General features: G+C 42.0%; 1 protein-coding gene across 2 annotated transcripts in view; it reads left to right on the top strand.

Moving 5' to 3' along the window:
* The window catches only part of COLEC12 (collectin subfamily member 12), a 173,389-nt gene that overhangs the window by 128,857 nt on the left and 18,132 nt on the right, over positions 1-26,400 (top strand). For both annotated transcript variants that reach the window (XM_032293247.1, XM_032293248.1), the window contains 3 exons: positions 11,413-11,535; positions 19,046-19,144; positions 19,857-20,903. In XM_032293247.1, coding sequence (XP_032149138.1) covers positions 11,413-11,535; positions 19,046-19,144; positions 19,857-20,903 — 1,269 coding nt within the window. The remainder of the gene's footprint in view (positions 1-11,412; positions 11,536-19,045; positions 19,145-19,856; positions 20,904-26,400) is intronic.

Genomic DNA, 26,400 nt, shown 5'->3' with positions numbered 1-26,400 from the left:
GAACCTAAAATTATAATTGCCCCACAGAGATTATAAATTTGAAATTTACCTTGCTTCCATGGAAATTTTGAATTCAAAACATTGAATGCATAAAATATCACTAGTAAGAGGGCATATGAGATCTCTGTCACCTCCAGGGGAAGGAAAGGAATGATGCTTCATGTCCAAGTTTGGTGGTAACAGTGATCCCGAACTTCTCAAGTAATTTACCCTATATGGACAGAGCAATTCTTTTGTTGTTTAAATGCAATGGATCAGTTGCATTAGTTTGAGTGGTATGCTGGCAAATGTTTAACAACCAGCTTTCCAGAAGGCAAAAGCCCCGATTTGGAGCTTTTTGCTGATTTGAATCGTGTGAATACATCTAGCATGACCAATTTCATGCTACCAATATAAAGTCACTGAATACAGAATTGCGAAGAGATAACAACTGGGGATCGCCAGTCATGGCTCCAGCCACACCATGATAAACCCATGGGAAATTGTGATTTTTGAATTTTGTTTTGTTTTGGTTTTGGCAGAGTCGCTCTCTGTTGCCCAGGCTGGAGTGCAGTGGCATGATCTCGGCTGACTACAACCTCCTCCTCCCAGGTTCAAGCGATTCTGCTGTCTCAGCCTCCCAATTAGCTGGGACTACAGACGCCCTCCACCACAGCCAGCTAAATTTTTGTAATTTTAGTAGAGATGAGGTTTCACCATATTGGCCAGGCTGGTCGCAAACTCCTGACCTCAAGTGATTCACCCACCTTGGGCTCCCAAAGTGCTGGCATTACAGGCTGTGAGCCACTGTGCCTGGAAATTCTGAATTTTTGCTTTAGAAATCCTTTTTTACAAACATCTCTACTGTCTAAAGAAAGTCACTTTGTGTATGTGTATGCAAATGTATGTTTCTATCTAGTTATTTCCGTTTTAAATAATTTTCTAAGTTTAACTGTCATTTATAAACTCTATATAAAGGCATGAAAAATTAAATAAGCCTACATGTTCCCATTTACTTTATATTTTATAATTCATTGCCTGCCTTCTGACTTTTTGTTTAATGGCTTTTCATTTTTATTTCCAGTTTCATTGCTTTGACCTCCAAAACTATAGCTGTCTGCCCCACGGAAAGATTTCTCTCCCCACCCCCCTTTGTCTAGTTTTGTTTTGGTAGAGACAGCGTCTTGCTATGTTGCCCTGGCCAGTCTCGAACTTCTGGCCTCAGGGATTCTCTTGCATCACCCTACTACCTGGCCTTTTTCCAGTTTCAATAACAAGTGTGCAGCTGGTGACGGGGATCCTCCTCGTTCAATCTGGGGCCACACTCCCCTCACAGCCTTCGTGGGCCAATAGTCTCTTAAAATAGGTCTCTCCCAGTTCCCTCCTTTTTTTTTAACCAACTTTTCCTCATTTGGATCATTTCAAGTCGATTGACTAATTTCTCATTAAGGTTCAAGACTGAGGCCACATTCAGTGCAGAACAGAAAGATTGCTTTAAAACACCAATGGTGAAATCTCTTGCTCTGTCTTGGCTTCTTTCCCTTAATTTTAAGTGTCTTCAACTATCACCTTCACTAAAGAAATTAAAAAACACATATTCTTGAGGAATGAGGAATGTCTCCGTCAGGCTGATTGATGTTTTCATTTATATTGAAGTCCACTTTTTTCCCCCCATCAAAACACTAGTTTGGTGGTAACAAAAATCCAATCGGTATGTGAGGGAGAGTGGATGTAGGCATGTCTTTGCCAGCACCTGCTTGGCAGCATAATTCTCACATGCCCCAACACTGTGTCATTGACAAACAGCAAGTACCTTGTCATTAACTGAGATTTGTCCTGCTCAGCGCTCTTCACCCTCCTCGTTATATTAGTCCTTCAGCTGCCCCCAAATGACACTTTGTAAAGCAGCCACACTCAAGGCAAGTGTTGGATTGAGGGTTTACAGTTCTCATCTTGGCCCTGTCAGATGGAGTTTTGGAAGTGCTGAGACCCACAAAATGGAGCAAGGCTGCAGGGTCTTGGGACTCACTTCAGTCTGGGCAGGAGTCTGAAGGCATGTTTTGCATTCTTTTCATCAATAACCTCCATTCCACCCTCCACCTCCAGCGGGTTTGGGACCGCGGCTCCCTGCGGCATCAGTCTTGGCTGTGTGGGAGGAAGGGGCTCTCAGGAGTGTCAGAGTTTGACTGTCAGGCTCCTGAGCTGTGCACCTCTCCCAGGACATCTCTACCCCGGCCCACAGGACAGTGAGATCAGCAAGTCACCTAGAAGGCTGGAAACAAAGGTGGGAGAGGAGATTGTGCAATCCCTCATACCTACAGCAGGTTCCAATTTAGGGTCAGGGAGATTGCTGGTGGATGCCAGGGCCCCCTTCCCACTGCCAGGAATGAAGATGATCGTGGGGAGTGTGGTTGTGTGCAGTATCAACCACACAGGTGCTTAGGGATTCAAGGCACGTTAGGAAAGCATGCATTGAGGAGGAAGTCTGTGAGTAAGCATGAAGGAAGTCAGTTGGTAGAGGGAAGAGCGTTTCAGGGAGAAGGGCAAATCTCACAGCCCAGAGGGGAAATGAGCCAAACCCTGTTGGAGAGTGTGGCCAGGCACGTGCTGGGGATCTTTCCCATGCTCCCTCAAGCTCTTGTTCAAGCATTAGTCTGCAGAGATGGCTCCAGACACCATACTTAAAATTGATGTCTACCTCCTCCCCGCATGCCCTTTGCCTAGTGCTTTCCTTGTTTTTTTCATAGCATTTATTACCTTCTGACGTTTGAAGACATCCTCCCAGTGGAATATAAGTTCCAGAAGGGCAGAGATAGATTTTTGTCTGTTGTGTTCACCATCATAACTACTGCCTGCCACATAGTAGGCATTCTATACTTACACCTTGAATAAATGAATAAACAGGATGTATCAAGAATGGAGTGTGGTGCTGTGGGCAGAATTCTGGGGTCTAAAGAACTCCGGCCAGGAGGCAGAAAGCCAGGCCCGAGTCCTAAAGCCAGGCAGGCAATGTATGAACTCAGGGTGAGGGGAGTAGGAGACAGGAGTGGAGTTCCCTGAGCCTCAGTTTCTCCACTGGTGAGGTGGATGCTAGCCAAGGTGACAGCCAGTGTCCCTCCCAGCCTCAAGATTCTGAGGATCAGCATGGTCAGAGGGCACGGAAGCAGCTGGAGAATCACTGTGGATTCCCAAACTATGGGGTCAAGGAAGTATTGGTAAAGAAAAAAACATTATTTTTGGCCAGTGTACTCCAGATCAATTTTTTTTTTTTTTTGGAGGGAGGCTAAGAGGCTAGAGGTAATAAATTTTTTAATCACCATCTGATAAACCTTCCTTTCACCTTCCTTTCCTCTCCTTTACCTTGCCCAGCTCCTGCAAGCTTGAACCTCAAACAGGTTTTTGGCTCTGTAGATGAAGGAGCCATTGAAGACTGGCTTTTGGGCTTCCCATTTCAAGCATACTAGAACTTCAAAAGAAAACCAAGGGGCAACCAATTTGTTTTGGTTTCAAGCTTAAACTGATCAAGGCCCCTGCATATCCCACAGTTTGCCTTGAAATTATAAAGGTACCTTCTTTCCCTGACCCACCTCACTCCAAAAACTCCCTCAACATTGGGGAATATTCTCCTGAGGGGCTAACAAGACTTACCAGCCAAACCCCCAAGCCGCTCTTGACCTCTCCTGGAAAGGATGAGCATTTATTTAGGGCAGAATTAACTTGTTGCTTAAGTATGTCACCACAGCATAATAAAGGAGAAATTACAGCCTACGTAAGTGTCAGGCCTGTCATAGTTACCTCACTGGAGACACATTTTATTGCTTATTTTTGAGAAAGGCTTACCCATCAACGTGTGAAAGGATATCTCTGCACCCCTTTATTTTGACAGAATACTTCTAAAGCAATTCTAACCCCTCCGTTTTCTAGATTATCTTGTTGGGCATCTTTATCTTGCTTTGTTTTTTCACTTCTGGAGATAAGCTTGGAGAAGCAACACGTAAAAGATTTGGGTTCATCTACCAGCTTAGCTACTCACTGGCTTGGGTACTCACCCTCTTAGACCTCTCCCGCTTTCCTAAAATCTGTAAAATTGGGGTCAGAATTCCTACTCTGCAGGGTTGTTAAAGGGATTATAAGTAATAAGGAGAGGGTTCCTGGCCTATGTGAGGTCCTCAGTAATAGCCATCATCCTCAGCAATTCTTCTTCACACTCACAGCAATAGCAAATATTCACCCACTCGAGAAATGTCTCCTGGCCTTCCTCAATTGCCTGTCAGAGTCAGTGTCTGGCTCCACTCTACAGCAGATTGATGACCCAAGCTAGAGCTGCGTTTTCATGAGTCCTTTTGATGAAAAGATTCAGCGCTTAATCCCAGAAGAACATTGTATGGTAGTGCCAGATAATGAAGTAGTCAGGCTGCTGAAATGTTGACAGTTCACCCTGTGCCCATAGAATAAAATGAATAGGAATAGAGCCAAGAAAAAGGGGCCAGCTGGGAGGGATGACCATAAGAGATGTGATGGTTGAGCTTCCCAGTGAGCGAGGATTCCTCTCCTTGGAATCAAAAGCATTTGTGCACAGTTCATCTAATAAAAGATTTCTTACAAAAACCACAAAGAGAAAATAATGGCGTTCTTTTGAGACACTATATATTCTGGCAGACACTGTATACTCTGAGTGGGACTGTTACATCTGGTTTTTGCCTACAACTCTTTTTTAGTAGGCAGGTATAAATTATAAATTTTAAATAAATAATGTGTATTCTTTAAAAAAAAAAAAAAAAAAAGTAAAACCAAACCAGAACTGACTGCCTTTTTTTTTTTATACACATGAAAAAATTTCGGTGAAAACAAACTATGCCCTTGGTAAATGCACAGAATTTGAATGTAAGTTCAGAATGAATGCCAAGGAGTTCACACTGTCATGAAACTCTCTTCTAAGTAACTTTTCTGGTTTGAACACATGTTTATGACTACAGAGCTGCTGTGAGGCTTCACTGATTTTGCACAGAAAGTAATTTCATTCCCAATTCTTGTCCTGCTTCCGTTTTCGTGGCTATCCACATCATTTAGGAAACTTGGCATAGTAAGTTGTCCAAGGCTGGGACTTGTATTTGGGTAACTAAATTACTCACTAATAATAAAAAAAATTCTTTTTACTAACTAATTCCATATTTCATCATTTGGTAAATAGCTTTTATCATAAGGAAAAGCTAGTTATTTCAGTGGATAAAGTGTTTTATGTATTTAACTTTTGTTCCAGTGATATTGTGTAACATTCAAGCAACTAACCAGGTTGTTAACTCTTACTGTTTTGTTACTTTTGAGGGCATTTTAATTATAGGAATTTATTTGAATCATCCATTTTACTGTTAGAGCCAAATCATTCTTATGGGTTTATGGGAATCTATGCCACCAGGCAGTAGATTAATAACTATAAAAAAACCACATGAAAAGGTCACTGCAAATCTCAGATCAAAACTTGTGGTTTTCTGGATTTTGCAGTCGACGCTTTTTAAAGCTTCTCTTTGGTAACATGATCTTTATGGCAACACCACTGAGCTATAGACACTTGTGATCACAAAAATAGCCCAGAAATGCCCCACATTCACCCACAGTGCCAGCCTCCACCTACCAAGGAAGGCAATGTATTCATTTTAACACACAAGCCCACCTTCAGCGTTGTACATGGCAATGTATATATATATATATATGAGAGTGAAGGAGACTCTTTTTTTTCCAAAAAGATCGGAAAAACAGACTGGTTTGAGACTAGACCACAGCACTTGGGAGGGCTCTTTATGGAGAACCACAGCAGAAAGGAATTATCTTTGCTGGTGAATTCTTCTGGCCCTTTGCACTGTCATTCCTGGAGTGTTTCAATTATTCTCCAACCAGCTAATGGCTCACTGATCAGCAGCCCCCACCCCCCTGCCAGCTTCTTACTTGAAATGTGTTCTTGAAACTAGGGCAGCCCAGGGGACTTTGAGCACTGGGGACCAAATTGTCAGCCTATTCTGAACTTCCGTAGAATACTCAAGGAGGTAACCAGAGTAATTTTGGCTTCACTGGGCCCCCACACTTCGTTGTATAACAAAGACTAGGACACTGGAAAATACATTCAAAACATGAGCCAAGAGTGGAATTCAGTGGGAGGTAGTTCAAGAGTGAGAAGCTGCAGAAAGGCATGCACCCTTCAGGCCTTTGCTGCCTATAGGCCACTGAATTTGAAATGTGCTACTGGGGCCAGGTTCTTTGGGACACTGGAGCTCTTAATGGTGAGAGGCCAAACTGCTTCACTTTCTGAACTGGAATCTCTAATCTTCAGCATTCTGTCTATCAGTCCCCAGCTCTTCCTTCCCTGACCACCCCCGCCTCCCATGGGAACAAAGTCCCCAGGCTCTGGAAAGTAATGCTAAGAAAACAAACACTACAAAGGCTGGTAACAGGGGGATATCTCTCTTGAATGTTATTTTGTGATCACCTCCTCCTTGAGGAGGAGGGGGTGCCCCAGCTACAGGAGCCAGCAGGGTCCCTTTGTAGTAGGCATCCGTGTGTTTGGCCAGATGTCCTCCCAGCGGAGGGCAGAGAGGGAGATAAAACAGAATTCTTATTAAAAAGAAGTTGGGGAGGGGGAAACAAGACAGAGAAAGTGTGTCAAGTGGAAAGGGAGGCCAGGCAGTGCCATCTGATATTGATTAAATGCTGATAAAGTCAGCAGTGAGAAAGGCACACAGTGAGGAAGTGCCCCAGCTCTTCGGAATGTGAGCCAGTGACAGCTGTCTGGGAGCGGATCCTCCCAAATACCACATGCACAAGATGCCTGGTGGCCACAGTGCTAGCTCATGGGGAAGAATGGGAGGGAAAGATGAGTGTGCCAGAGTCAGGACATGTGGCTTCCAATCCTGCTTCCCCTCTCTGGGCCTCTTTTTTCCCATCAATGACACAATGATGCTTGACCTCTGCACAACCTTCTAGCTCCCAGATTGTATCATCTACTATAATCTCTGCTCTAACCAAATCTTCTGAGGCTCTCTTAGTGGAATGTAAGAAATCATCCTGAAGAAGCATAAGAAGCTCACCCAGCATGGTCCAAAAATCCAAACGGAATAACCCCTCGTCAACCATGGGAGTGCCATCCAGTCCTTCAGCAGGAGATCAGGCCAGCACCCTGTGTCTGTCGCCCTTCTGTGCTTCACAGTTGCCACCAAAGCAAGTTCATGTTTCTCAGCACAGAATGTGGCATGTCTGTGGATCTACCTATATGTTCCTATCTTTAAATTTCAAAAATATTTCACTCTTATTGGATATAAAGAGTCTTTTTCATTTTATATCATCAGATCACAGAGAGCTTAAGCACTGATATGTGTGTGTGGTGGGCCGGGGGAGTATGGGTGGGTGTGTGCATGCGCACATCCTTTAGTTAAGAGTGCGTTCTTGAAAGTTTGTTTTGTTTTGTTTTGTTTTGTTTTTTAGCATATGTCATGAGGACAGCAGTATTTTAATAAAGGGTGAGGCTAGATCCCAGTGGGGATGGAAGAGGAAGCTTCCATTGAGATGTAAAGATCTCACACTAGAGTGGTGGCAGGGGAAATGGAGAGGAAAGGATGACTAGAGAGAGGGACCATGGCGTAGTGGAGAGACTGTGGCATCTGGAGTCTCACACAGGTTGGAGTCCTGGCAACATGTATAGGGTGTCAGTTCGGCTCTCACTACAGTGCCCTCTTGCAGAGTCCTTTTTTGGATTAGAGATGCTGTGTGTAAAGGACCTAGGTCAGAACCTGGCACACTGTAGGCAGTAAGTGAACATCAATAAGCTGTAAATGATAATGATCTGATGAAAAATAGCCCACTGGAAGGTTAACAGGGCTTGGTGACTGAATTGGAGAATACGTACAAGAGACGAAATCATGACGTCTTTGAGTTTAACCACCTGAGGGATTGGGATAGTAGTAGTAGCTGAGTGCAATAAGAAAAGTTGGGTGGAAGTTGGAGATCTGGTTTGGCAGGGCTAAAACTGATGTCAGTTTTAGACATAAGAGATAGTGCTGAGACATACAGGTGGCTATAAAGAAGTAAGTCAGAAAGGAAAGGGAGGGAGAAAATGGAAAAAATGTAAAAAATGTAGGTCTGTTTGATCAATGAGTCCAATTTCACAGCTTCATCTTCAAGGGATGAGTTAACCAAAGGTCAATCCATCATGACCAGCTTCTAAACTAAACCCTTGCTCCCCTCAGACCAGGTAACACCTAGACCTTGCAGAAATGCAGAATCTTAGCTCCTCCCTCAGACCCAGTGAATCAGAACCTCCATTTCAACAATGTGATGTGTAAGCACTTTAAAGTTTGAGAAGCATTGCTCTGAAATAGGGTCCCCAGACCACAGCTTCAGCATCAGCATCAGCAACACCTAGGAACTTCTTAGAAATTCAAATTCTTGGCTGGGCGCAGTGGCTCACACCTGTAATCCCAACAGTTTGGGAGGCCAAGGCGGGTGGATCACCTGAGGTCAGGAGGTTGTGACCAGCCTGGCCAACATGGTGAAACCCCATTTCTACTAAAAATACAAAAAGTAGCCAGGCATGGTGGCATGCACCTGTAATCCCAGCTACTCAGGAGGGAGGAGTAGCTACTGAGGCAGGAGAATCACAAACCCAGGAGGAAGAGGTTGCAGTGAGCCAAAATCGTGCCACTGCACTCCAGGCTGGACAACAGAGTGAAACTCTGTCTCCAAAAAAAAAAAAAAGAAAAAAGAAATCCAAATTCTCAGACCCCTTCTCTTCTCAGACCTCCTGAATTAGAAACAATGTGTTTTAATGAGTGCTTCAAGTGATTCTGATGCACCCCAAAGTTTGAGAAGCACTGCTCTAAGTCATAAAATTGACAAATACATCCCCTCCCCTGTGTCTACAGCCAGAGGGATGTGCTGAACACCAGAAGGATTGGTTGAACCCTGAAAGCTAAATTTAAGTCATTGTTATATGCTGTTTCTCTCATCATTTTGCATTAAACACAGCTGAAGAACTCTTTTCACTGAAGGGCACTATGCGTAAAATTACAAACCAAAGGAGAGAAACTTCGACTGTGGCTTAATCCTCATGACTTACCCATCAAAAGTTATTGAGCACAATTATAGGAGATCAGTCCTTTATGTGCTGTTGCTCCTGGGGGATGCTATTAGTAAGACACACATAGGGAAACAGCTCAGGAAGACAGGGAATCTCCTGATACTCCTCACAATGTGATTTTCACATTAAAGCATCCACAGTCTTTGTCTTATATGTTTCAAATCTATCAGATGGAAAGTCTCTTTTTAAAAGTTACTTCCTGGAGTCACTTGCAGCAATGATGCTGGTTTACCACTCAGACAGTAATGTTTTTCAAAAACTTGGCCTTTTAGCAGTAAAAATTTACCTCCTCCCATCAAAAGTGTCTGGTTTTTCTATTTGTTCTACAATCATTATTCAAATCACTATGATAACTTATATAAGAGTCAGTGTCTGTTTCCTGAGTATATGTAATAAGCAAAATCTGTTATATATTGGGCAGTTAATTATAAGATTACCTCTGTCTTCTGCCACAGGTTATAATACATTACAACCAGTGGCATGCTGGTAAACCAGTTGTTTGGAGCCAGGGAGTGGGAGTCTTCCTAATTTGTAATGTTTACCAATTTCCATGGTGTAAATACTCCCTCCAGGGCTGATTTCAAGCTACCAACAGTTTCACAACCAGTTTTCAAAATTCTTACAAATTTAACAGTTGGCTCTTACAAGCCAATAGAAATCAACTTTAGCATACCACTGAAACAAACATCAAGGGACCAATCCTAAGATTTTCCGGTTGTATTTGAATTGCTGTAGGCATACTAATATCTGAAATAAGTAAATTTGAATGTTTAAATATTTTGTCATATAGAGATTTTTATTGAAATTATAATTGTAATTATTATGGAATTTGATTTGAAACTAGTCATATGCCACATCATGTTTCAGTCAACAATGGACTGCATAGATGATGGCAGTCCCATAAGATTATAAAACTGCATTTTTATTGTACCTTTTCTATCTTTAGATACACAAATACCTGCCATTGTGTTAAATTTGCCAACAGATAAAGTTGCCTATCAGTACAGTAACATGCTGTACAGGTTTGAGCCTAGAAGCAAGAGGTCATACCATGTAGCCTAGGTATGTAGCAGTCTATACCAAAGGTCCCCAACCCCTGGGGCCATAGACCGGTTACCTGTTAGGAACCAGGCTACATAGCAGGAGGTGAGCGGCAGGCGAGTGGGTGAAGCTTCTTCTGTATTTACAGCCATTTCCCATCACTTGCATTGCCACCTGAGCTCTGCCTTCTCTCAGATCAGCAGTGGCATCAGATTCTCATAGAAGCGTGAATCCTGTTGTGAACTGTGCATGTGAGGGATCTAGGTTGTATGCTCCTTATGAGAATCTAATGCCTCTGACCTATCACTGTCTCCCATCACTCCCACATGGGACCATCTATTTGCAGGGAAACAAGCTCAGGGCTCCCATGGTTTCTACATTATGGTGAGTTGTATAATTATTTCATTACATATTACAATGTAATAATAATAGAAATAAAGTGTACAATAAATGTAATACATTTGAATCATCCTGAAACCATCCCCACCCCTACTCTGGTCCATGGACAAACTGTCTTCCATGAAATTGGTCCCTGGTGCCAAAAAGGCTGGGGACTGCTGGTCTATACCATCTAGGTTTGTGTAAGTACACTCTAGGACAGTGGTCCCCAAACCTTTTTGGCACCAGGGACCAGTTTCATGGAAGATAATTGTTCCGTGGATGGACAGGGGGCAGGAGGTGGTTTCAGGATGAAACTGTTCCACCTCAGATCATCAGGGATTAGTCAGATTCTCATAAGGAGCTTGCATCCTAGATCCCTCACATGTGCAGTTCACAATAGGGTTTGTGCTCCTACGAGAATCTCATGCTGCTGCTGATCTGACAGGAGACAGAGCTCAGGTGGTCATGCTGGCTCACCTGCCACTCAACTCCTGCTGTGCAGCCAGTTCCTAACAGGCCACCAGACTGGTACCAGTCCATGGCCCTGGAATTAGGGACCCCTGCTCTAGGATGTTCACACAGCGATGATGTTGCCTAAGGATGCCATTCTCAGACTGTATTCCCATTAAATGATGCATGACCGTATTCTATGAAACAAAGTTATGTGCTATTTTTAAGTCATATTAAATATAGCTATAACAACAGAATGGTAATATTAAAGTGCTATGTTGCTCAAGTAGTGTGTTTACTTTTAAAATAGTTCTCAAAGCATAGTAAGGCATATGTAAAAATTGTTCTTAGTCACAATATTTGAACAAAAATGCAAAAAGATACATTTTTAAATTACATCTTTGCTTCCTGTTATTAAAATTTGACTTTTCTTACAGGTATTCAGGAAGGAACACAATGTACCAAATGTAAAAATAACTGGGCACTGAAGTTTTCTATCATATTATTATACATTTTGTGTGCCTTGCTAACAATCACAGTAGCCATTTTGGGATATAAAGGTAAGTATGCTTTCTTTTTTTTCTTCCAAATAACAAGTGTTCGTTCTTTAATTTAAGCATGAGAAAACTCATATTTGCAAGTACGAAGTATTTCATTCATACAACTCAGATGCAAAATAGCAACATGATAAACTCCACCTCTCTGTCTTGAACTTAGAGCTATGAGATCTGAAAGCGGGGGACATAGTAATTCCTTTTGACTCATTTCAACAATCATCAGGTCCTCTCTGAGTTATAAAGTTTCTTTTTTCCTTGTTGGTTTTTCCTACCTATTTCTAGCTACTCCCTCGTCCCCTATTTTTTTTTTTTTTTCATCTTTTCTCTCAGGGGCTTTTTGGAAGCCCTGGAGTCAGCACACAGGAAAACTATATTGACAGAGAATACGCAAAGCACAAGATCTCCAGAGATACAACTTACTTCACCCAGGGATTGGCGAGCTAATTCCCTGTTTTCTCTTCAGGACGTTCACTGTGGTCACTATTGTTTATATAGCTCTATGAAAATACTGCTCTGTAGAAATTAAGCACAGAGGCAGCACACCACCTCAACCCTACTTTATAGGACGTTGGGCCTAAACGTATCTGGTTTAGGGTAAGGGCAGGATTTTTGCCTCAATCCTCCAGACTTGCAGATGCAGTATGTTCGCCACGCACCTTTCAGAGGCCACAGGTAGAAGGTGTCATGTTTCAGAATCACAAACTACATAAGCCCTTTTCTAGAAAACAGCCAGGGAAATCTTCGTTTCTAAGACATGAGAGGCAAACACGGCCATTTGGTTTCAGAACAGAGGGAGACGTGGAGTCTGCAGATCATCAGGTCTTCCTCTGCTCTGTGGCCCACAGACTGACCTAGGAAAAGAATGATTCCAAGTGAATTCCTTCCCTCCAGCTGGAAATTCCTCCCACCTCTCTCCCAGCATGTAGCAGTTTCCTGAGAAAGCACAGTGTGTATTGGAATCAGATGGGTGTCAGGGCCAGACAGTCCAAGTTCAAGTCTTGATACTACCATTTTTAATACAATTGTGAATGCTCAGTAAGTGCTTGCTAGTGAGCCAGGCATCATGCTAAGTTTTCCGCATGGCTCCATACCCATGTGTGAATCATACCCTCATAGAGTTTCTCATTTCTTATCTGTAAAATGGCAATAATAATGCTATTTGTCAAGGTATTGGGATGAGCAAAGATGATGTAATTGAAGTACCTGTCCTGTTGTTGGTCCCAGGAAATAGTATCTGTATCTCTCTGTTCCTTACTTCTTCCTAACCACATGACACAGCTCTAACCATTAGAATGAATTGCAAAACCTGTTAAAAGTCCTCAATATAGTCAAGGCTTTTTAGCCCCATCTCTAAGAATATGTACATGGAAAATAATGTGCACCACTGAGTGTGTTGACTGATTAGTTTGGGCTATGAACATCTGGAAAATTACCAGTCATTTTATCCATTTGTGATGAGTTAGATCATGGAGCATCTTGGGTTTTAAGATGTAGCAGCAAACAGAGTAAGCGATTAAGGACGGCTATTAAATCATGATCAGCACTGGGCAGAGAGGTGGCGTGGGAACCTAGTGAGAGAAAGGAGGGTTTTTCATGTCCCAGGTAATTGGGACTATCTCTCTTCCTTTCATTTAGATTATTTAGGCCATTACTCACTTCTCCATGACTTTTCCTAGTGAGCCATGATAAAGGAAGTTTGAAATCAAACAGCCGTTAAATAAGTACTCTTAAGCCTCAGCACTACATAATCACATTTACTGCTAAAAGAGAGAGAGAGATGAGAGTGGTTTGGCAAATATATAACATTTTGTAATTTTTACCTCTGCTATAAAATAAACTCTGGGATATTTATACATTCAGAATTACACAGAAAGAGCCAAAGAAGAGGCTTTTTTTTTTCCTTTTTTTTTTTTTTTTTTCCTGTTAGTTTGTTAAGGTACAGATATTTCCTCTATTTTTATCCATGGAAAGCCCTTCCTGGCTTGGCATGTTTTGTGCTTGCTGGTCCATTTGCCTACAGCACCTTTTCTCTCCTCTCTGGCTAAAGAGTCTCCCTCCCACCCTTCATGTCTCATGTAGACACATGGCAGCTCCGGAAAGCTGAACTAGGCCCCTTCCTGTTTGTTCCATGGTACCCGGTATTTACTCTTAGCCCCGTCACAATGTGTCATTAGAGTCGGTGGACTCGTCTGTGTCAACCACCCAAACTGTAAGTTTCCATGAAGATAAGTGCCTACCTTTTATTTATTATATCTCCCACCAGTAACTAGTCTTATGATATTTAACCAGTGTCCAGGAAAGTTCACTGAATTAATTCATGTGAGGATGGATGGATGGATGGATGGATGGATGGATTGTGAATGATAGATACCCAGGGACCTCTAAGCCAATCTGCATGTAAGGGATAGCTGCCCCTAAAAGCCCTACCTGGAAACTTCATGTTTTAGAGATTGGCTTAGCCTGCTCTGTGGGGGTAGTCTCACCAAGATGAAGGAAGAAGAGATCAGGGGAGCAAGTGCAAAGGGAGACAAGATGATGTCTTGCCCTTCTTTTCTTTCCCTCCGTGCCACCCGCCTTCAGGCCTCCGCTGACAAAAAGATAATACAACATGCACTAGTGTTTTCCAAACACAGCATTAATGAACTAAAATGTTGATATTTTCCAGATGTGCTTTCTCTTAACTCACACAGTGACTCCTCTTTCTTGCTGGTAAGATTCTAGTGACCCAATGTTGTGAGAGGCAGAAAGACAAGACCCAGTTCTCCTGTCACACATTCCCCTTTGAAGTCAAGAGAAACTCTCTCCATTAACAAAAAAGAAAGAAAGAAAAGAATAATCAATGAAAGAAGTACAATAAGGCATTCCTCTGAAGGAGAAGTTGAAAGGAAATGAGTAAAAACTTTTATTTATCAGGGTTGGCAAAGGCAGCTTCATACTGTTACGCTCAAAATTGTTCTTCACTTCTTTCATGTCACTTGCATAGCTACAAGTTAGGATATAATGAGGTTCCCTCAAGAGAATTTGCTGAAGAAGCCAGAGAATCGCTTAGTCACGCAGACAGGGTCTGTGCAGTGGTCGTGACCGTGAGGCGCAACAGCCACTTTGCAGAAAACATGTTCTTGGACAGTTAAGCTTGGTACATCCTCTGCCTTGGGCTTTTGATCATTAGTCAACAGAGCTTCAGTACCAGGAGTCATCTCTTAAGTTCAATGGGTCGTGTTTCTTCCAGAATATTTCCTGAACAAGAAAATCCTATTTCATTATCTTTCCCAGCAGACAGCCTTCTTAAGGTCATTAAGATAAAGAAAAAAGACCAAAATCTGAATCTTTCTCAATGAGGATCTCCTTTAATTCAACATTCCTAGTCATTGGTAGTCTACTTTGCTGCTAAGCTGGGTCAAGGTAGCAGTTTACAACTGGATTACTATTTAGGCTTTCAAAATACAAATGGACTTGTCCTGGAGAGCTCCTTAGGATCCAAGATAACACCCTACAATCAGATTTTCTGTATTTTTGTAAGGAAACCTGAAATGGTGTTCAAGGTAGAAATGCCTTTATTAAATTCCAGGGGAGTGTAACTGATGTTACTGGGAAGCCCCAGGCCCCAGAGAGAGGGTGTAAATTTATCCCACAGTGCCATGATCAGTCTGGTACAAATGCATGTGAAAGTCAGCTAGGAGCTCTGTGCTCTGTCCTCAGGGCTGAGACCATGGCCTGTGCCTCTCGATATCCTCAATATCTGGCACTATGCCACCTACATGGCAGATGCTTGGTAAACATCTGGTGATGATGACTTTAAAGAGAATATAAAGAGACCTAATTATTCTCCTTAAGGGATTCTTTATTGGAGGATATCATATTTAGGAAAAAGAAATACCAAAAAAAGAAGCAATATGGAGTTATAGAAAGAGCATGGATTTTGGAGTTAAACCTTCCAGCCTGGAATCCCACATAGTCACTGACAAGCTGTGTGATTTTTAGCAAGTTACTGAACATCTCTGAGCCTCAGTCTCTTCATCTACAAAATAGCATTTGGAAGGATTAACTGCAGTGATGGTGTAGTGTGACCGACAAAGAGCAGACACTCAGTAAATAGAGGCTATTATTATCATTCAAATAAAGGTTGAGTAGGTGTGCAGTGGAATCAACTTGTAGGTGTGGCTGAGTACAGTGGGGTAGTGAGGGGGGAGTGGACCTTAAACATGTTCTTGGACAGTTTAAGTGGAGTCAAGACAAGGGAAGAAGTTAGTGGCCCAGGCCAAGGGATGATACCTAAGTGCTTTTATAGAAAAGGTGTTTTTGTCAGAGTGTCCTAGAGAATTATACTTTGGATACTTGAAGAGGGACAGAACTTCAGGTGTAATACCTGAAACACCAATATTCTGTTGAAACATTCTACATTAAGAAACATTTCCCAATACAAGGGAGCCCATGAGAAACCAGGCTGCTGGTCACCCTTCTGTGTAACCTGCTCGTTTTCCTCATGTGAGAATGGTCTGCAAGCTGAGGTCTATGTCTATAGACTGAGAATTTCCAGGGTAACATAGGATGGCCCTGCGACTATATTCCTGATTGAGAATTTGTGCTAATAAATTCTGAGTAAAAACCAACAAAGGTGCTATGTGCTGTTATAGCAAGGGTGAGTTCTGGATCTCCACCAGTCTGGTATTTTTATGCAGTAGCAGTTTCAAGCATTGCAATCCTAGAGTTTCCAGCTTTATACCAGATCCTATTTTTAAACAAAGACACCCCCCGCCCAATGCATGTAAGCTGTTCATTAGCACTTGTGGGCAGGGAAAATAGTTTCCTTGCTGTACAGAAGAAAATGTCAACAGGTTTTTTGGTTCTTGTTTTTAATGAATTTATTGATCCCTTCTGCATTTTACACAAACCTGAATTATCTGTCCATGAGAGTTCTCTGTTTTTCAAAACTAAAATGGAAGAAAAAGTAGAGAGGGTAGAAAATAACTGACTATCAGCATATTTGGAGGTTTCTTTGGCTTCCAGGAAAGAAGGGGAAAGAAGGGCAGGACTTGAGATCCTACGTGTGGTTTGAGGACAAACCAAGGCATATGTTTGGATTTGGGGATCAAACTGAACCTAAACTTGTAAACATTCTGTATTTTAGTTCTTAAAAATTAGCTTTGCTAAAAACACATATGAAACATTTTATTCTTCAGAGTTTCCAGGTATTTAGGAGTATGTGTACCCATCAAACAACCCTAAGATACAGGTTATTATAACTACAGCTCTCTATATAGTAATTTAAACAATAATAATTATTCAATGAAATGTCATACTCATTGCCAGTGCTCAGGCTTCCCTGGGTTGATGCATGCCCTGTAGCTCAGCAGGCAGATTGCTACTTATTTAAATAAATGGCTCACACCTGTATTCCCAGCACTTTGGGAGGCTGAGGCAGGTGGATCACCTGAGGTCAGGAATTCCAGATCAGCCTGGCCAACATAGTGAAATCCTATCTCTACTAAAAATATAAAAATTAGCTGGGCATGGTGGTGGGTGCCTGTAATCCCAGCTACATGGGAGGCTGAGGCAGGAGAATCACTTGAACCCAGGAGGTGGAGGTTGTGGTGGGCCAGGATCGCACCATTGCGCTCCAACCTGGGCAACAAGAGAGAAGCTCCATCTAAAAAAAATTTTTTTAAACAAATGGCATAATAAATATTCATTGATTACCTACTAAGTGCCACACACTGAGCTAAGAAGGAGAGATGAAACTGGGTGTAAATTTTCCTGCCATAAATGATATAATAGTAGTTAAGTCATGACAACACAGTGCAGTGAGTCCCATAATAGAGAAAGGACTACTTGCCAAGGGAATTCTGCAAGGTGCACCTCAGTAAAGGGTTCCCCCAGGAAGTGACAAGCAAAGTCTTGAAGAGCATGTAGGACTTTAGCTCAGTCAAAAAGCCAGGGAAGAACACTGTGGGTAGAGAGAACACATGGAAAGGCTAGTGTGAGAGAGTGTTTGTTGCAGTGCACACATTTTATTATGACCAGACAATAGAAGCTTGAGGGAGAACATAGCTAGCTTCTCCAGGGACAATTTCAGGATCCAAGGAGCCAGTTCACTTTGGGTCACACAAACACATGGGAACTTACTACTTCTTCCTGAGAGGAGCCAGGAGAATCTTCTCACACAGTCATGCGTGGGTAGAACACGTGATGAATAAAATAAATTGGATCCATTGGCTCATAATTAACGTATAAACATGTTCTTATTTTTTAGTCTTTTTTAAAGCTGTTGATACCAAGAAGGACAGTCAGACTTGATCCCAAGCTGCTAGAAGTTAGATCTTATATGTCACTTTTAGAGAAACATCCTCTTCCTTAACATTTTAGAAATGTATACTTGAATTCATAACTGTAGAGAATTCCTGCCTTCTGAAAATTAGTAAGAACTGAAACTTTTATTTAGGGTGGCTATATTAGTTTGTTTTCATGCTGCTGACAAAGACATGCCAGAGACTGGGAAGAAAAAGAAGCTTAATTGGACTTACAGTTCCACATGGCTGGGAAGGCCTCAGAATCATGGCAGGAGGTGAAAGGCACTTTTTACATGGTGGCAGCAAGAAAAAATGAGAAAGACGCAAAAGTGGAAACACCTGATAAAACCATCAGATCTCGTGAGACTTATTCACTACTACAAGAACAGTATGGGGGAAACCACCCCATGATTCAAATTATCTCCCATCAGGTCCCTCCCACAACACATGGGAATTATGGGAGTATAAGTCAACTTGAGATTTGGGTGGGGACACAGCCAAATCTCATCTTGAACATGGCAATATCAGTGGCATTACCTACTTTCCCTATCATATACAATTAAGAAAATACTACCCAAAATACTTCTTGGCAAATCATTGTTTGGAAACACCACTCAGGCATCTTCTTGAGAACTGATAAACTACAGAATCAGTTGTCACTAACAAAAAGCAGATTTTCAGGGCTTTGTGGTGGAACTCATAACAGAAAATGGCAAACACTCCTGACTTTGCATCCCTTCTATGCCGATTTTGGGTATAGACTTGAGCTAGGTGTTCCCTGCCAATGGAATCCTCTTCTAGGTAAATGAGTCCTACCTGCCAAGAATGTTAGGGAGGCTGATCAGTGACAACATTTTGTAAATTATCACAGTGTGATTATTTAAATTCCATGTATGGAAATTAAGATAGGAAATAACAAATTAGGAACTTCTAAAATGCATGAACATTTTTAAAAGAGTTCCAAATAATTTCTGAAACATCCAAGGCATTACAGAATCATAAGAAGAGTTAAGAACATACAATTCTCAACCAAGTAAATTATACCCCTGGGTTTTGTGACAAGTAAGTTATTTTCCCAAAAGAATGGCTTTTCTTCCCCATATTTGATTTCAATTACACTTTTTTGTTCAATCTGCTTCCTTTGTTCCTTAATGAAATAATCTCTTGTTTTGAAACTGAAAATATGAGCAGGTATGTGTACTAATGCATCATTTTCCAAATCTTAGTTGTAGAGAAAATGGATAATGTCACAGGTGGTATGGAGACATCTCGCCAAACCTATGATGACAAGCTCACAGCAGTGGAAAGTGACCTGAAAAAATTAGGTAATCTTTGACATGACTGAATCATTAAGTGAAATCCCCTGACTCCACATAAATTACCACAGCTTCTTAGAATGATGTTGCTATAAACTCCCCACTCACCCACAAGGACATTCAGTTTTTGTGTTGCATGTTGAGTCTTCTCTCATGATTTAATTCAAAGGCTTAAATTTTAAAGTTAAGGAACAATTTTGGAATTATGTCCTGCTCAAAAAACTATTATGCACCAAATAATATCTGAAGATCAATCCTGACTGAAAAAAACTATGAATACTCTTCATTAAAAACTGTCATATAAATAGTTTACTGAGCATTTTTTGAAATATTTTAAACTGCATAAAAGAATTGTAGAAATTAAGTTATAAAGTAGAAGGTCCTAGAATATTCTATTCCTTGATTTTTGTTTTCATTTTTTAAAAATGTTGGTAAATTTAAAAGGTTATTTTCTTCTTGACATCCTGCCCACTGCCTAAAATCTGGTAAATTCCCCCTCCCTCTTTGAGAAAAACATTCAGCCAAATTTGTCACTTCTAGTTCTGTGCACCCTTTTGTACATAATAATATGTACATTTTACTAATGCGGAGCCATCTGCTTCTACTGCCAATTTTGCATCTAAAATACAGTGCATACCAGTTAAGTGTGTTTGTGATATTTGACCTTGCCTGAACACTTCTCCACACCACCAATCTAAGTCACAAATATTTCTTATTCCAGGTGACCAAACTGGGAAGAAAGCCATTACCACCAACTCAGAACTCTCTACCTTCAGATCAGACATTCTAGATCTCCGTCAGCAACTTCGTGAGATTACAGAAAAAACCAGCAAGAACAAGGATACGCTGGAGAAGTTACAGGCAAGCGGGGAGGCACTGGTGGACAGGCAGAGTCAACTAAAAGAAACTTTGGAAAATAACTCTTTCCTCATCACCGCTGTAAACAAAACCCTCCAGGCGTACAATGGCTATGTCACAAATCTGCAGCAAGATACCAGTGTGCTCCAGGGTAATCTGCAGAACCAAATGTATTCTCATAACGTGGTCATCATGAACCTCAACAACCTGAACCTGACCCAGGTACAGCAGAGGAACCTCATCACGAATCTGCAGCGGTCTGTGGATGACACAAGCCAGGCTATCCAGCGAATCAAGAATGACTTTCAAAATCTGCAGCAGGTTTTTCTTCAAGCCAAGAAAGACACAGATTGGCTGAAGGAGAAAGTGCAAAGCTTGCAGATGCTGGCTACCAATAATTCTGCTTTGGCCAAAACCAACAACGACACCCTGGAGGATATGAACAGCCAGCTCAACTCATTTACAGGTCAGATGGAGAACATCACCACTATCTCTCAGGCCAACGAGCAGAACCTGAAAGAGCTGCAGGACTTACACAAGGACGCAGAGAATAGAACAGCCATCAAGTTCAACCAACTGGAGGAACGCTTCCAGCTCTTTGAGACGGATATTGTGAATATCATTAGCAATATCAGTTATACAGCCCACCACCTGCGGACGCTGACCAGCAATCTGAATGAAGTCAGGACCACTTGCACAGATACCCTAACCAAACACACAGATGATCTGACCTCCTTGAATAATACCCTGGCCAACATCCGTTTGGATTCTGTTTCTCTCAGGATGCAACAAGATTTGATGAGGTCGAGGTTAGACACTGAAGTAGCCAACTTATCAGTGATTATGGAAGAAATGAAGCTAGTAGACTCCAAGCATGGTCAGCTCATCAAGAATTTTACAATACTACAAGGTAAGTGAAAATTCTGAATTTGTATTCGTTGTCTATTGCTGCATAACAAGTTACTCTAAAACATGCAATTTAAAACAGTAAACACTCATCATCTCATAGTTTCTGTGGACCAGGAATTCAAGAGCAGCTTCACTAGGTGGTCCTGACCCACTATGTCTCATGAAGTTGTGTCAAGATCTCAGCCAGGGCTGCAGTTGTCTAAAGGCTTGACTGTGGCTGGAGGGTCTATTACCAAAGTGGCCTATTCACAAGTCTCTTGGGAGGAGGCCTCAGTTCCTTGCTGTGTGAAATTGCTTGTGTGTCCTCACAACATGGCAGCTGGTTGCCTCCAGAGCAAGAAATTCAAGAGAGAGAACAAGAGGGAAGCTACCATGACATACTAGCCTCAGAAGCCACACACCATCATGTGTGCTGTATTCTGTTCTTTAGAAATAAGTCACTAAGTCCAGTCCACATTCAATGGAAGGGGAATTAAATTCCATATCTTAAAAAGAAGTATAACTAAGAATCTGTTGAGTGAAAGGTTGGTTAATTTGAGTTTTCTTGGTCCTTGAGCTATTTCAATGCAATATAAATAGGGCTCCTCTGAAACCAAGGTCAAGTCATTTGGGTCACAAAAATACCATTAGATGAATGGTTGGCCATCACAGTAACTGTAAGGTCACGGAGTGGGGAAATGATGTGTCTTGCTTATAAAATCTGAGTTTTGGTAGGTGTGATGGCTCATGCCTGTAATCTTAACACTTTGAAAGGCTGAGGTGGGAGGATTGCTTGAGACTAGCCTGGGTAACAGCAATATCCCATCTCCTAAATAAACAAATAAATGAATGAATACATACATATATTCTAAATTTTACTGTTATCCAGATCATCCATATAAATTAAAAGTCTTTGACTCAAATTAAGTCTACAGTTCAAGATTTGCAGCATCATGTATTAACAGTATTTTCTAGTCACAAACTATTTTCACACATTTTAAGTTGAAAGTACTATGTGGAAGATGCTGTGCTCAGCAGCCTGGGCTATATAAAGAAAACCAAATGGTCCTCACCCTTAGGTAATTTAACATAAACAGAATTTCAGGGCATCAGAAGATGGGCTGTAAGCAGATGTTTAAGGGGAAGGGATTACACAAGGGCATGAGTCACTAGGGGTCACCCTGGGGTATGTCCCCACACTGGTCGAATGATCAGGATAAAGAGAGATAGTTAATAAGCCCCTGTGAGCCTGGAGGCAGGTCCGGATAGCAGATGGCAGGACCCTGTTCAATAGCTTTGACAGTGACTAGCATGGGTGACCTGCTGAACCAATGCCTGTGTGACTTGAAACTGTATATGCCAGCCAGTGGTGGATAGAATCATAATCCACAATGCTCTAGAGAGGCCAGAATAGTATCAAGACATCAATCAAATGAAGTAGATAGGAATACATATAAAATCCTTCTCATAAATGGATGAGACCAAACAGATAAATGTTGATGGGAAGGCATGGCTGGAAGGAGGTGTGCATGAAGCATGGGAATTTTAATTGACAGGAAGCAGTTAAATGTGTTTTCCAGAGAAGACAATGTTGTCTTTTACTGTATTAATAAAAATATGTCATCCAAAATAAGGGAGTAATATCTGACTCTGTTCAGTATGCTAAGACCACCTCTTGAAGATAGTGTTTACTTTGAGTAGCCCCTGTCAAAAGAGACATTCACAGACCAGCATGCCCAGAAAAGTAGCATCAGGACAGGGGCTAGAAACCATGTGCTGTGAGGAAGGGCTGAGGACCTGGGAGCTTTCACCCCAGGAGAGCCTGCTCAGTGGAGAACAAGGCAGCCATCTGTACTTATTTAAAGTTGCTCTGCCTGAGGAATACCACTGGGTGAAACAAAGACTAATGGGTGTTCATTAAGGGAAGATCAATTTTGGTTTTACATGAGTATTAGCTGAAAATATAATGGCTCCCCTACTCAGTAAGGATGCCCCAGCTCTGGAGGGGCTGGACAGTTGCAAGTCAGGGATATTGTTGGTGTGATTCTTACTCTGAAAAAGGGTAGCCCTTCAAATGATTTAAAAAAACAAACAAACAAACAAACAAACAAAAAAAAAAAAAAAACCTTAGACAATCTTACCATGGTATTCTGGATATTTTCTAGTTATTAATTTTATAGTATTATTATTTTGTTAATTTAATTGTTAGCTTGTCTTCAGTTAGTTTATAGACAGCGTGGCTTATCAGCCAAGTAAGGACATGAAAAGCTAATATTTGAAGATGAGGCCTTGGGTGTTTGAGTTAATGTTTCTATAGTTATGATTCTTTTTATCAGCTAGTATTGAAAGTGAATGTACTGAGCACTTTTCACAAACATCCCACTGAATCCTGACAATGGCTCTATGAAGCAGCTACTTACAATATCATCGCCAATTTATAGACAAGAAAATTAAGGCTTAAGAGGGTTCAGTAACTTGCTCAGGTTTACACAAATAAAAAGTAGCTCAGTGGAATCTGAGCCCAAGCTGTCTGGTGCCAAACCCCATGCTGTTAACTCCAAGGATAGTCATTGAAAGTGGGTGCCCCTCCCCACTGTACCTGGTCCCCCCAAAGGGAGGCTAGAAGGCCAGGGAGCTGGGATTTTATTCTAAGTGTGAGGCGGAGTTTTTAGGCAAGGTGTTGAGACGATCCGCTTTATATTTTTACAAAGTCAAGCTGGGGGCTGGGAGGAGAATAGATGGCAGGGAGGGGTCAGTGAGAGCATGGACCAGCTGTTGGTGACTTGGCCTAGAATGCTGGCAATGGAGAAGGGAGAAGTGGGCACCCTCATTCAGGAAAAGAGTTGGAGACAGAATCAAGGTCATCCCTTTCCTTGCCCTGAAAACAGGGACCTTGGCTGGCCTACCCGAATCAAGCCTCTGCTGAGGTGAGGAGTCCATGGACTCAAGGTGCTATGAGTATTCAGAGCCCAGGCCAACCCCTGCTTGTCCATGTTTGTGCCCAGGACCCTGGAATTCCCCACCCAAAGTGCCCAGAAACAAAGGGGCAGCCAAGAGGCATCTGTGTGTTGTAGGCATTGGGGGTGATGTGGACAGAAATTGAACACACGGTAGAGGGTTGGTGTGAGTGGGCAGGACCTGCTGATGGATTGGCTGTGGGGAGTGAGTGAAAGAGAGGAACGGGATGCTCCTAAGTCTTTAGCATGAGCAATGAGGTGGATGGAGATACAGACTGGGGAGCTGCAGAGAAAGAGAGGCCCCATGTAGATATGTTAAGACGGAGATGTCTATTCTAATAGAATGAGGTTTCTGACTCATGGAAAAGCTTATGTGAAAAAGAAAATCTCAATTCTGAAACTCTAAGGTGTTTGTTTCAGAGACACGATCACATTTCTCCCTGGTTTTGTTGCTCACCGCACTTTCTGTGAGTTGATCTGAGAAGCTTCCCAAGCCAACCAAGCTGCCCCCTTTCTATTCATTGTCGTCTTCTTCTATTCAATGGCTGATGGGACACGGGACAGTGCAAAATAGGTCAAACAGGGACCTCATTCCTCCCATTGCCAGCCACCGCCTCATGCGGCACTTCCCCAAACAAGACAGCATGGCTGAGGATCCCAGGGAGCAGCCATTAACAGCCACAGAAGCAGACCATGGACAGTTGGCAAGAAACAGTGGTTACATACACCCTCCTCTGTGGACAATGCACTTCCAAGGCTTCCCAGAAGCCCAACTGTGTTTCTTTTTAATTTGTACATTCCTTTTCACCTCTGTGAAGTAGAATGACTTTTTCCTATGGTGGCTGTTTAATAAATATTTGATTAAGTGCATTCAAAGTAGATTTTTAAATGAGAAGAAAAACGTATCAGGTTATATCACTATTTTTCCTCTACCTTGTCTATCTTCCAATCTTACCACCAGTGGGTCTTAACATTGAGTCTCTAAGATTTTGGATGGCAGTAAAGAATTAAAGTAAGTTTTCTCCTTTCTGTTAAGTACCAGCAGTTTTGTTGGAAAACACATGTGAAACTTACCTTGGGTAGGAAACAGGCTGGGCACTTCTCAGGCCTAAGTTTGGTTTGCCAAAGCAGAAACAGCACAATGATTTAAAGTCTTCCATCCTCTTTGAACTGCTTGTTTAGAAAATTCAGGTTTTCAGACTCCCAAAACCATGGAGCCTGGGGGCCATGGGGAGGAGGTTTCACTGACAGTACAAATCCTGGGCTGCTTGGAGCACTGGTATTGCTCATATTCAGGCATTTCTGGAGCTTGTGACAGCTTTACCAGCCACCTGGGTATCCTGGCATTTCAGAAACCTGAGCCAGTGAGCCACCCATACTTGGCCTTGACATTGAGTTAAAATTTCAGTTGGTTTGCAAGCAAACCTCCAACGTCCTTCCGCGTGGGATATCACATGTGCCTCCCCATGTGGCTTTGCTGTTTTCGGAACTCCAGATTCAAGTTGTTACTGCACAAGCTCATAAATACTCTGTTTTGTTTTTTTGTTTGTTTGTTTGTTTTGCTTTCAGGCACTAAGGGTATCTTAGATTTTATTTCATTTTATTTTCACCTTGACAGCTGCCCAATAAAAGATTCAAGTGAGACCTCAAAGCCTGAGATCATCCAGATGCTAATCGGCAGTGCCAGCATCCCAAGTCCTAGAGAAAAATGAACCTGGCATTACTAATCTACTTTTTAAGAGGATCCAGTGTTGACTTTTTAAATGGCTTTAGCTCTTTTTCTTAACGAGTTTTTAAAAGAAAAAAAACTCCAGGAAATTTCTAGGCTGTCTTAATGAGCCAAAGTAGATTATGTGAATCTCCTAGTCTAGAAGACACATAGAATACATTTTGACCTAACCCAGCACCTGAGGGCACAGAGTGCCTGCTCCTCCGTGGTTGTTGCAAGGCTGGGGCAGCTGTAAAAGGAGACACCAATCACAGTGTGCTTGCCAGTTTAGCCACAGCCAGGAATATTAAGCTGTATCTTACTAAGAGAAAGACAGGTAACCTGTTTAAGATGGATATAGTACTTCAGATGGGGAAATTTGTTTTTTTTACTAACCCAGCTGGGAAATCAATCATAAGTAGAACTGTAGATCTTTATCAACAGCAAAAACTTGCATTTTCCCCCAATATTTACTCCCTTCCTTCACAAGATCTGGAGATTAGCACCTGCTGGAATCTCGTGCTGTCTGTGGGATCCACGCTTGATGACACTCTTCACTAAAGGCTCAACTTACACATTGAGTGTGTGGGGACATTCAATAGCCTTCCAGTCCAGAGGAAAGTAGCTGAACACCATAAACTACCCTACTCCAGAAAGAAATAGGATGCATGAAAAGCTGCCACCCCAAGTGAGGGAGGCCTTGGATTCCCCTCCTGGATTCAGGAGAGGAAGAGAGAGTTGCATTTTTGGAACTCTAGAGGCTGGAAGAAGGTGTTCTGGAAGAAATGCAGCTCCCCCCACCAGCAGTCTGTCAGAACAGACACGAGCCCATGAACAGCCACTCTTTCACAGTC

Source organism: Sapajus apella, unplaced genomic scaffold, assembly GCF_009761245.1.
Source record: "Sapajus apella isolate SASKATOON/1434 unplaced genomic scaffold, GSC_monkey_1.0 scaffold29, whole genome shotgun sequence".
Classification (NCBI taxonomy): Eukaryota; Metazoa; Chordata; class Mammalia; order Primates; family Cebidae; genus Sapajus; species Sapajus apella.
This window is presented reverse-complemented; position numbering and strand designations above follow the sequence as displayed.